General features: G+C 56.6%; 1 protein-coding gene across 1 annotated transcript in view; it reads right to left on the bottom strand.

Annotated features, from left to right (window-relative positions):
- LOC111145275 (melanophilin) overlaps positions 1 to 12,275 on the bottom strand; it is a 35,573-nt gene that overhangs the window by 11,983 nt on the left and 11,315 nt on the right. The window contains exons 2-5 of the mRNA XM_022500097.1: positions 9,089 to 9,310; positions 8,835 to 8,947; positions 5,915 to 6,018; positions 4,586 to 4,702 (exon numbers count right to left, since the gene is read on the bottom strand). Of these exons, the coding sequence (XP_022355805.1) occupies positions 4,586 to 4,702; positions 5,915 to 6,018; positions 8,835 to 8,947; positions 9,089 to 9,310 (556 nt within the window). The remainder of the gene's footprint in view (positions 1 to 4,585; positions 4,703 to 5,914; positions 6,019 to 8,834; positions 8,948 to 9,088; positions 9,311 to 12,275) is intronic.

Here is a 12,275-nt window from a genome sequence, read left to right as displayed (position 1 = left end):
TTGTGACATCTCACCAAAAATCTCCCAACTATCTTGCTGTTAATGGCTTGCCAAAAGACAACACTGATCAAGCTGCAAGGCCTCCGGTATCCCTGTAGGCCGTCTTTAGCATATGAAAACTCCGTTGAAACCTCCCTTCCCCTCTGCTTCCCCCAACCGCAAGGTACATAACCTGCCATCCCTCACAACCCGGGGCAGCAGCTCTTCCTGCGCAAGGGTCCTGTCCCTGTGCTTTAATAAACCACCATTTTGCACCAAAGATGTCTCAAGAATTCTTTCTTGGTCATCGGCTCCGGACCTCAGCCCACCAAACCTCACCTAGGTTATAGAACTTCATCAGAACCAAGCACTGGCACAGGCCACAGTACGGATCCTGAAACCGTGACTCCGCGTGCAGGAAGCCAGGCATGCACGTCTTGTGGTGAATGCTCCCGTCTGGGTGCAATGCCCACGGCGGGCGAAGCCGGGAGACTTCGCTCGCCAGACGGGAAGCAGGCCGGTGGCCGCCGCAGCTGGAGGGAGGGGATGGGGAGTGACGGCTGATGGGATCGGCTTCCCTCTGGGGCAGTGACGTTTTGGGACCGACAGAGGGGGACGGCTGCACGAGGCTGTGAATGCACTGAGTGCAGTGAACATGAACTTCGGGACGGTGAATTCTACATTATGTGGATTTCATGCCAACAGGACAGCGGACATTTGGATAACACTGCTCGCACGTCTCTGCTACACAGGCCTGGGCAAACGTGCGGCTGGAAAGCACTGAAAGCTTTGATTTCTCCGAAGCAACTTGGCATGAAGGTTAAAAAGTCTCCATCCAAAGCATCGGCAGGAAGGAAAGTTTCGCAGGTGCCTTACCTGGCTCTGGGACGGGGTGTGGCCTCCTCCTCCGCAAGGGTGGGAGGCAGCGCGGGGAGCCCCGGGGCGCTCGCCATCGTCCTCCGAGGTGTCCATGTTGGCCAGATACTGGGAGGGGAGCTGCTCACTCCCGATGGCGCTCCTCCCTTTGGAGTGAGAGTGGGGATCGCATTATCCAGAGCAAAAGGCTGGAAGCCAGTGCACACGCTTTTCCCAGTAAAGAAAAAGGAGAGATGACAGAAACCGAAGAGTGATTTCAGCCCCCAGAGGCGAGGGAGCAGAGAACTTTAGATCAAGGTCAGAGTGGAGCAGATCGCAAGCCCTCACATGGGACCTTCAGGAAACAGGACCTTGCCCAGAACTCTCAGTGGGGCCAGAGGAGCAGGGACCATGTCAGCCGGGTGACCACAGTACACCAAATTCCACCACGCGAAACTGTGTGCCCGGAGCGTGGCTGATGTGGGGCCCAGGCAGCGTCCGTGAGTGGTGGGGGCTCTGGAAAGTCTGTCCACGCTGGTCTCTGAGGGCTATTTCTCACATCTGTGTTTGGGCACGGGTCACCTCCAGCATACCCAGAAATGCTCATCCTGTGCTCCAGATTGGGGGGACCTTACTGTCCCCACAGCCTCACCGGAAGGTCCCTCCCCAGGGATCCAGACCCCTCCCTGGGAGGTGGAGTCGGAGGGAGAGGCGGTCAGGGCTGGCCGCATGGGAGTCACTGTGCATGGCCGCTACTGTCCTCCACAGGGAACAGGCCCCACTGGTTCGGCGAGTCCTGCCAACAGTCCTGCCAACAGGTGAACGAGCTTGGGAGAGGGCCCCGAGCTCCAGCGAGACTGCAACCCCATGCCCCTCTGGTTTCAGCTTGGGAGACCACATGCTGGGAACACAGTCTGGCAGTGCCTGGGACTCCCTCCCATACGGACAGGATGGAGATGCGCTGTTTTAAGTCAATACGTTTGTGACACTACAATCTTGTTTAGTGGCTACAATAGTGCCACACGCCAGGCATAAGCCCTCTTCACAGGGAGGAGAAACTGAGTCACAGTGGCTAAGCTGGTGGAACAAGCTGCTTGCCATGTTCCACCCAGCCTCAGACGATGCCCCTGCGTGTCGGGAGCATGTCCCTTGAGATGCTCCCTGTTCCAGGGTTGAAGTGAAACTGCTGGTTGGTCAGAGACATGGTCTCCCCTCGGCTTCTCCCTCCCCGCCTGCCGCCCCGTCGGTGTCCTCACCGCGGGACGGGATCATGGTGGGGGGCAGGGAGTCTGTGACGTCCCTGTCCATCCCCATCCTATGACCTGTTCAATGCAGATTCATTTATTCACTGTTCAGGGGGAAGTAAAGCCCCATGTTCCTCCCCAAATGCCTCCAGCACCCTAATCAGCCTGTGGACCATGAGATTATGTTCCCTATAATATAATGAAAAGGAAAAATGGAAAGGGGACCGATTTCCTGGCAGAAGGTGCCTTAACCACATTTCCCAGCAGCTGGCCCCACGCGGTGGCCACGTGGGGGCTATTAGGGGGAGGACCGGGCTGCCTCTGTGATCTCATCTGCTCCTGCATTAGGGTGTCTGAACTCCTGAACCCACACCCCCACAGGGCACAGGAAAAGACAGCAATTCAGGATTTAATTATGAAGCGCACTGTCTGACAACAAAATTAAACTAAGCAAGTCTAGTTCTCAGCACTTGCAGACCTCGTGATTCGTAGCTGGGGGCTGGCGGTGGACCAGGGGGAAGCAGTGTCCAAACGGGACCTGCATTGTCCATCCCCAAGTGTACCGTCTGTCCCAAGTGCACCGTCTGTCCCCAAGAGTACCGTCCATTCCCAAGTGCACTGTCCATCCCCAAGAGTACCGTCCTCCTCCAAGTGTACTATCCATTCCCAAGTGCACCGTCTATCCCAAGTGCACCATCCGTCCCCAAATGTACCATCCCTCCCCAAGTGCACCGTCTGTCCCCAAGTGCGCCATCTGTCCCCAAGTGCACCATCTGACCTCAAGTGCACCATCCATTCCAAATGCGCCATCCATCCCCAAGAGTACTGTTCATCCCCAGGTGCAGTGTCAGTCCCCAGGCTTGGACCTGACCTGTCCTTTGGTCAGGATGGATGGTCCAGGTGACCAGTGATCCTAATCATTTCAGGGACACCTGCCTGTCTCTACCCCAAGCCAGCTCAGTACCCTCCCTACAGCTGATAACGAGCTATGTGACCAGCTGAGCTGTTGATGCTGGGACTTCTGAGTGTCAGGACGGCAGTGCCCAGCCTGGGGGTAGGGGGGAGTGGGTGGGGAGTGGTGTCTACCAGGACCAGACATGCCAGACAAGGCGGTGAAGGAAGGGGTTGCTATCAATCGGCCGGCGTGTCTGCATAAATCCCCAATGCAGAGCCCATCAAGGGACCTACCAGGTGTAGCAGCAGTCCCCAGGGCTGTCCTGCGGGACTCTCCAGGGACGCAGAGCTCAGTGAGGGTGTCCTGTCCCACAGGGGAGAGGCTGTCTGTCTGCTCTTCTGGAGGGGGGTGGCATCCAGGGGTAACCATGACCTCTGGGGAGGCGTCCTTGGCACGGGGTTCATCCGTGAAGGTTTGAGCACACGGGACCTGAAGGGTGCGTGAGATTTTACTAGGAAGGGCAGCTCCCTGGCACGTGGGTCTTTCCATCCTAGTCTGAGGGTTTCCAGACCTCACGGGAGCAAACGCTAGGCACTCCCTGCTCTGGCCCCTTGCAACTCAGGTCCCTTTATTTGCAGAAATCCTGCAGAGAACCATTTACTGCCTACTCTGTATCATGTGTCCATGGAAGGCTGGGGGGGTCTTGAGACCCTGGGCCACTCACTGTACAAGGGAACACATCTGACAGCTCAGGGCTCTGACCCACCTAGAGCCTGAGGCCCCGAGGAAGTGGGTGGGGGAGCTATTTTCTTGGGGGGAATGTGTTGTTCTAACTGCATATACCCTAATACTCCCAGAAAGGTAAGCGGGAGCATGGCAGGACCCCTGGGGGGCCCCTCAGCTGCAGCCCCAGCCCCTCCTCCTCTACCCTTCCTCTGGCCGGCAGAAGCTTCTCTCTGTTGTGCCCTTGCCCCCAAGGACACAAGGTACTGAGGGTGTCTGGAAGTCACACGCTCCAGCTCCTTTCCAGCTTGAGGGGGCAGGGAGGAAGCGGTCCTCAGGGCCCGGAGACCACAGGAAGCAGAGGCCACAGGGGCTGGTCTTGCAGCTGGAGCAGGACTTGTTGTCCAAAGACCTCTGGGGTGCTGGCTTGCTGCCCTGCTGTCCTCTCCCCTGAAGCAGTCTGTGGATCAGCCCAGGCAGACACAGCCCCGCCCAGCTCAGGCCTGGAACTGCCGGACGGATGCCCAGGCACCTATAAGGCCGAGTCCAGGACAGACAGCATTCCTCTGGCCCGCTCCCCTGACAAGCAGCCCATCCGAATCCCTGGGGCCCCTCATTTGTCCAGCCTTGGTTCCCCTCCTGCACTCCACTCTTCCAAGCGGCCAGCCCCATCTCTGCAAAGATGGAGGGTGTGAAGCTTCTGGATCCTGTGGGATCCCAGATCCTCAGCACCCCAACTCCCTCCCCCATCCCCCCGGCCCATCAGGCCCATCAGGCCTGCTATGGCCATCGGACTCCTTCCCAGAGTGCCGTCCCCTACCTGGGGCCCGAGCACCTGTCGCTCAGGTTATCCTGGGAAGGACGGGGGCAGAAACGAGAGCCCACTGACCTGCAGGCTGTCTGTGGCTGCTGGGACTGGGGATGAATCTGGGGGGTGACTACCAGACCAAGTTGAGTCGTCAGAGTCGGCCTCAAAGTCCAAGTCGTGAATAGAGAGACGCTTTTTCTGAGGTGCAGACATGGGCAAGAGGAGCAGAGTTGGCATCAGCTGGATGGCAAGGACCCAGGACCCCTCTGTCCTGGGCAGGGCGGGCACCCCCAGGGGCACCCTCACCTCCCACCCTAGACACAAACCTGAAGGAGCTCAAGGCAGCACTAAGGGGCCCAGATGGCTCCCCGCTCGGAATCCCCTGCGAGGTCTGCCTCTTTAGCCTCTCTTAGAGGAGCAGAAGGAAACACCTGCTGGACCCAAGGGGCCTAACACTGCTCCGATGTGCCGAGGACACAGGCGCCAGAGCGCGGCAGCCTCGGGATGGGGGGCGGGGAGCACAGGCAGGCTCCTCTGGGGCTCACAGATGCTTCTCTCCCTTGAGAGGTGGGGGGACGGATGGTTCAGGCAGGTGAGGGGCACCCCCTGGGAGGTCCCAGAGGCGGGGGAGAGCTCCAAGTTGTCCAGATGAACAGCACCCACCTACTGAAATCCTCCCTCATGCTAATCTTGATCCTTTAACGGCATGATATGGGGAATATTCCAGACACTGGCTAGTATTTTGCTCCCTGAGTGGCACATCTACAATTTTCTCCCTATAGACTGGCCAGACCTGGCCAGAGCTGAATGTCATGGATCCTGGTTTCTTCCCGGTGTCTCCAACTAAACTCCTTGTCTCCCCTGCCCCAAACTGCTCCCCTTCTGTCATTCCCCCCTCCAATCTCCAGAAACCCCGGGGGGTATTCTGTTTGTCTGTCACCAAAAACATGTTACGAAATAAGTGAAGATGGAAATGAACCTAAAAGCAAGGCTCGTGGCTGGCTGTAAAAAAAGTAAAATGTTTAGAGGGGAGTCAAAGAGGTTCACTTCCCTGAAGGATACCAAGGCCATCTGGGAAGACAGCAGGGCGCTCTCTGGGACCCCTGCCTGCTCTCACAACCTCAGAGCGTGCTCCTGGGACCCAGACTGGACAGGTCGGGTGGGCTTCCTGAGGGCTCTGTCCACCCCATAGTTTGCTTTGGGGTTTCTTATGGTGAGATCACGTGCTGAAGGCATGATCCTGTTTGGTGCTCGGTGTCTCAGACACTCTCCGGGCACAGCCAGGGAGGTAGGGTCTCTGTGCTCATGCTACAGTAACCGGTAAAGTCAAGGAGAACATTGAGGTTTTTAGGACATCAGAACCCCAGGCTCCAGCTGGGGGAGCGGTGGGGGTGACCGGGGAAGACTTACTTTGCTGCCAATGAACTGGGCCTGGGCTGCTGTGTCCAGTTCCCCATCCTCATCTGTCTGCTCACTATCTCCACTGCCCTCGCCAGCGCTTGCCTCAGGCCCACCTGCAACAGATGCCCGCATGACTCAACCCAGGGAGAGATGGGGGCCAACCATTCATTCCCCACCCACCTATCCACCTACCCATTCATCCATCCAACCGCCCACCCACCACCCATCTACCCACTCCCATCCACCCACCTACCAGTCTATCCAACCAACCCGACCATCTACAACCCATCCACTCACCCACCTATCTGCCCACCCACTTGCTTACCTACAACTCATCCACCCACCACCCATTCATCCATTCTCCATCCACCCACACACCTACCCATTCATCCACTTTTTTTTTTTAAGATTTTATTTATTTATTTCACAGAGAGAGATCACAAGTAGACAGAGAGGCAGCAGAGAGAGAGAGGGGGGAAGCAGGCTCCCTGCTGAGCAGAGAGCCCGATGTGGGGCTCGATCCCAGGACGCTGGGATCATGACCCTAGCTGAAAGCAGAGGCTTTAACCCACTGAGCCACCCAGGCGCCCCCCATTCATCCACTTTCCATCCAACTATCCATCCATCCACTTATTCATGCATTCTGCAAAAACGTGTCCACCTATCCACCCACGATGACACATTCAGGCAAAACCATCTGCTGGCCTTCCAAAGACCTATCCAAGCATCAGTGAGACTTGGTCCGAACCCCAGAAGAAAACTACTACTCTGCATCTGTTTTGTCAGGGATCATGCCAGCGGGCATTTGTCCTCCATCCAGGGACTCCTCAGGTAATGCACATCCCTGGCCTTGTGGTGGGTGAAGGAGGCTGAGAGCAAAATCACGTTTTCTCAAACAATCATGTCATGAGTTTATCTGCAGTCTGCAGACACAGCTTGGAAGGAGGTGAGTCTCAGCCCCAGGGCGCCCGCCCCTCCTCCACCCTCCAGGCTCCCTGCCTCACCTGAGCACCCTGGCAGCCCCGTCACAGCCTCTTCCCTCTGCTTCCCCACTCACACTGACCTGGCCCCTGTTCTCCTTTAGGTCTCCAGAGGGGTCCAGGAAACGAGCTCTGGGGTTTTAGAGCATGGATCGTCGACTTTCCCCCAAGGGCCGTGAGGACATCCCTGCACTGGGGGCACGTGGGCTGTGGGGCTGGGCCTACACGTGCTGCCCCTGCACACCCCCAGCCCTCATTCCCTGTGCCTTTGTGTCAGGGGAGGTCTCGAGTGTGAACGAGCTAGGCATTTACTGTACTTGAGAGTGCCCCGTGCAGCGGGCCCCCACACTAGGACCCGTGCAGCGGGCAGACAGGCTGATTATTTTCATTCTCTGGACTGAATCTTGAGGAGACTTACCCCAAACCACGAGACAGAAGACACTGAGCTGAGCTCTGCCTGCGTGCAGGGAATGTGGGCATGGCTCCCAGAGGCCTGGGGCACACGCATGTGTCTGTGTGTGTGCATGTGTGTGTGGGTGTGCGTGTGGCCTGTTAGCATGGAGCTGCCCCCAGGACTGAACAGGAACAGGAGCTCTGCGCCCCTTTTGGTCGCTGACTCCTTATATCTCTCTCTCCACTTGGGACGAGGGTTTGAGCAAGACCGAAGGACAGTCCCTGATCCTGACATGGAAGACAGTTCTCAGCCGCTCTCACAGGGAGGAGGGAAAAATCACGAGCCCAACGAGCTCCGAGGACTTACTGTGGATGTCAGCGAGCCTTGCGCTCTGTCAGGTAAACTTGGAACCAAAGGAAAGGCGCTGGGAAGAAAGACATCCCACGAAACCGCGTGTTTGAGCTCCCATTTCCTCTCATTTCCTTCCCGGCCCTGGGACGGCTGTCTCTGGCAGCATCTGCCCGTCCTGCTGTGGGGGCCTCGGGAAACGCCCCGGTTGCTCTGCAGGTTCACCGGGAGAACCCCCTGCACCCCCATCCCCCACCCTAGCTGACCAGTCTGCGTTCGGCCCTGGCCGGCCAGGCTTCAGAACAGTAACTTCAATCATGTCTATTTTTTCAGTTTGACTACTGGAAAACACACACACAACTTTTCTTCCTCTCACCTTCTGTGACTCAGTGAACTGTGCTCCCAGGTGCCCCCGGGGGAGAATACAGACTGGGCATCATCCCAAGGACGCAGGACTCGGGCGAGGTGGGAGCAGCAGGGAGTCAGGGTTCCTATTGTCCCACAGCGCCACCTTGTGGTGACAACTCTGACAACTTTGAAATCGGCAGGTGCGGGTTGGTGTTGGCTCCAGAAGCTCCGGACCTCGGCTGGGCTTCACAATCCCCACAACCTTTCATATGACACAGATTCCTGAGCTGGCCCGGCCCCTGGAATTGGCACCTCCCAGAGCAATACTAGGTCTTCAGGGGTCCAATGTGGCCTCTGTGAACAGGGCCGCCTTTGGGGTCGAGTTTCTCAAACGCTTTGCAGTGTGGCTTTCTGCCCTGCTCCCTGGGGTTCTCACCCTTGAGCCCTGTGGCGGGGGCCAGACCTCCAGCTGCAGGAAGACCCCTCGGCCCATCAGATGCACAGGGAATGTTTGTGGAAAAGAGAAGATCCAGGCCCCAAATCAGACGCCCAGAGAGGAAGGGCCTGGAGAACATGTTCTATTAACCAGCGCCTGGTTACTTGACTAGTCACTGAGTTTGAGACCTTAGCTACGAGTTCTCAACCTGCTAGGAAGCCTTGAAAGGTAGGATTTCAAGCAGTTTGGGTGTCGTCAGCATGCAGGACTTCCCAGGAGGCCACAGAAAGCAGCCAACCTCGTACAAAACACCCGAGAGGGCCTGACAGGGGCACACACCTGTTCCAAAGGATCTACTTGGTCCTGAAACCTGAAACACGCATGGGAACAAAGAGCAAGCCCAGGGAGGGGTGCGCTCCTCACCTGCCCCCTGCAGCCGTCCGCACAGGGAACGGATCACTTTGGCACTCCCAAAGCGCTTGAAGCGGGCTCTCAGGTGCTGGTGGTACCACTCCAGAGAGCCAATCTTCACAACCCTGCAGAGACAAGGGGTTCAGGCCGAGGCACGGCGCCGGGAGGCATGCGTCCATGCCCACCCTTCTTCAGCCAGCACCCCCCAGGGGACCCGTCGGGCCCTGGCACCCACAGGGTCCCTTGGATGCCGGGCCATGACTCACCTGGCCAGGTGGCAGGGGTCGCAAAGCCAGCCCTGCTCCTCCGGGTGAGCATGGCCGCAGTCCTGGCAGGTGAAGAGGTGGCAGTCCAGGCATTGCCTTCTGGGGGTCGCAAGGAGCCGGTAGGGCTGCAGGCAGCGGGCACAGTGGGTCTCATTCAGGTGCGCTGTGTCAGCAAGCAGCTCCCTCTGGGAGCTCTCCTTCTTAATCCGGCCCTTCAACCCCCTTGGGAAAATATCAGAAACAAGAAATCTATGAGACACCCGCCTTGTTTTTGCAATAGGTTTTAAGTGCTTGCACGCATGGATGTGCAAGAACACATACACACACACACACACACACACACACACAGAACTTTCTCGTATACAGAAAACAGATTAAGTCACCCGCAGGCAGTCCTCACTGTCTGCAGGGCCAGCTCCATGCTCCTGCTCTCTCCCGGGGGGCAGTGGGGGAAAGCCCAGCAACTTGGGGTCAGACATGTGCAGTTAGGGTATTGGAATGGAAACAACTCTATTTTTATAGAAATGAAGTTGCCTTTAAACACTTCCGTGCCTCTTCACAATCTGACATTCTTTCAGGCTGCCTGTCCGTGACTTTCAGTGCTAAAGGGCCACGACCTATCAGGGCTCAGAATCACAGGCTGGGACAGTTGCCACCGCTTGTCCTCACCACCTCACATAACCCATAACGGAGAGAGGAGGGACAGAGGTCCGGAACCCCAGCTTGGAGACGGAGCCCGGAGCTTTGCTGATGCGCAGCCCAGAGCTCAGAGACTGTGCTCCAGCACCCCGTTTCACCGGATGAGGGTGGGTCTAGCAGTCCCTAGCACCAGGGGGTCCAATGTTCCTCCGAGCGGGGTGAAGTTGGTGGCTCTGGGGATCCCAGCAGGGCCAGAGCCAGGTGGGATCCTGGGGGTGCACCTGGTCTGGCCACAGGGTTATTTCCAACTCCAATCTGTTGCCCAATCCAGTTGTTTGAGAGGAAGTTAGAGAAGAGAGAGAAGTCCAGGGGGTTCACCGGCTGGTCAGCGCTGCCACAGAGATGGCAGAGATAAAGCTCATCACAAGGGCAAGGCTGTGCTCCTCTCTCTGAGGCCCTGCTCTGCCTTGTGGCCTGAGCTAATGGCTCTGTGTGGAGGGAGGACGCCAGGCAAGTGGGGGTTGGGCACTGTCCCCAGGAGGCCACAGAGTCCTGGGGACAAAGACGGGAGGTATCTCCTCGCAAACAGTTCAGGGTCCCTTCTAATAGGTGAGCAAGCTGAGCTGCCCACCTCCCCCCAGTTTGTCCCCACACAGCAAGCCTGTAGTGGCCTCGTCTGGGAGGTGTCTGGTGCAGGAAACATCCAGCACTGGGCTGTCCTGGGAAAACCACAGCACCCCCCGCCAGACCCTTCTGGTGGGCTCACCAAATTGAACCGACTGGGAAATGTCCCCTCCACGTCATGGACACACTCTGTCTGTTCTGGATTTTAGAGAATGTCTGCCAAATGCAGTATTTTTAGTTTTCAAAGGGATCTACTTAATCCATTCTTAGTGACAAAATCAGACGGACCCAGGGAGCCACTGTCTTGTGGGAACTCGGGGCCTGTGGTTTCCAATGGGGACAGCCCAGAGCTCTTCTAGGAAGCTCTGGGATGGGACGCCCGGTTTTAAGTGGCCTTGTCTGCACTTCTCTGACTTCCCACTCCCCGTTTGTTGCTCAAACACTCTGGAAGGTCCCACAAACGAAGCTCTAGCCTCAGCTTTGAAAACCAAGCGAACATGGCCTCGTGACGGCCGCAGTCCAGGGGGAGGACTGTCATCCACAGAGAAAGCTGCACTGACCTCTTTGCTTCAAGCCTGGGAGCACAGGTACCTGGAACCCGGTGGGGAGGGTCTCTTGACCTCCTCCATTTCCACTTTGACAGGGTCTGGATCAGCCAGAAAATCTAGAGACCATCCTTCGCCTCTCTCCCAGCGGAGTGGCCCTTATTCTGCATCCAGGCAGAACCACACCCCCAGCCCAGCAAGAAGAAGGATGGGGGCCTGTAGGACACACCACATCCCGGGACCGGAAGTCCTCTGAGATAAGAGCCATGCGGGTGGCAGCTGGACGCTGACATATTCCAGGGTCAATCACCCCGATCTGGAGTTGCATGGTGAGGAGGTTGTGGGGGTGCAGAATAATGCACACACTCTGCTTGTTGCAAAATGGGGTCGACCAGATGTCTCTCAACGATGCCTGCATCGGCAGGCAAAAGACCAACATGCCGCTCTAAGTTCAAGTCAGCCCCAGGGAGAAAACACTCTGTTCGTGAGCGACCGCCAGGGCCGGAAGAAGACTTGAAACAAGCGTGCTTGTGAGCTACCTGCGATTCAGAGAGAGGAGGAAATAAAGAAGGAACCAGGCTGAGATGGAAAGACCACAGGCTATGCTCACTGAGGTGGAGGAGAGATGGCCCAAACAAAGATGGGAAGGGATGGAAACTGACAATGGGAGGAAGACGGGCGGAGTGACCCCCGCACATACTGTGTACCACAATTTAGAACAGGGGTTCTCAAGGTGTGGTCCAAGGACCTCTGGAGATTCTCAAGGTCTTTTAAGGGGTCCACAAGGTCAAAACTATTTTAACAACAATGTTGAGATGTTACTTCTCTTGTTTGGCCTTGTCACCTGCACCAGTGGCGGAGAAGCAATGGTGGCCGAACAGCTAGGACTTCAGCGTGGGTCAAGGCTGAGGCACAAACCGAACCAGCAACCTGCGGTATTTGTCACAAGGGTAAAGAAGAGCATGTCTTTGATGAAGTATGTCCTGATTAGAGGCAGGTCCTTGATGCCCCAATAAGTTACTCATCTTACTAACCTTGACCCTTGAGCCGTGTCTTTGTAATACCCCACGTGAAGAAACGAGCAGCTCACATTGAAAGCATTTCTGTTCCAACCTGAAGCACGACTGGGGTCTTGACGTAAGGAGGCAGCCAAATTGCTGGAGTTCTAACATGAACTAGAATTTTTTTTCACGAAGCATCATTTTTACTTAAAAGCACAACAGGCAGCTAAACTCTTCTGTCTTGTGTGTTGGCCAGACATTCTCTTAGAAATGAACACAGTGAGCTCATCACTGCGAGGAAAACAAGTGGCGATATTTGTGGCCTATGACAAAACTGAAGCTTTAGAGCATGAAGAAGAACCTTGGGAAATTTACGTC

Source organism: Enhydra lutris, unplaced genomic scaffold, assembly GCF_002288905.1.
Source record: "Enhydra lutris kenyoni isolate GAN:26980312 unplaced genomic scaffold, ASM228890v2 scaffoldscaffold1, whole genome shotgun sequence".
In the NCBI taxonomy this organism is placed as follows: Eukaryota; Metazoa; Chordata; class Mammalia; order Carnivora; family Mustelidae; genus Enhydra; species Enhydra lutris.
Note: the sequence above shows the minus strand (reverse complement) of the source record. Positions and strands in the feature narration are given on the sequence as shown.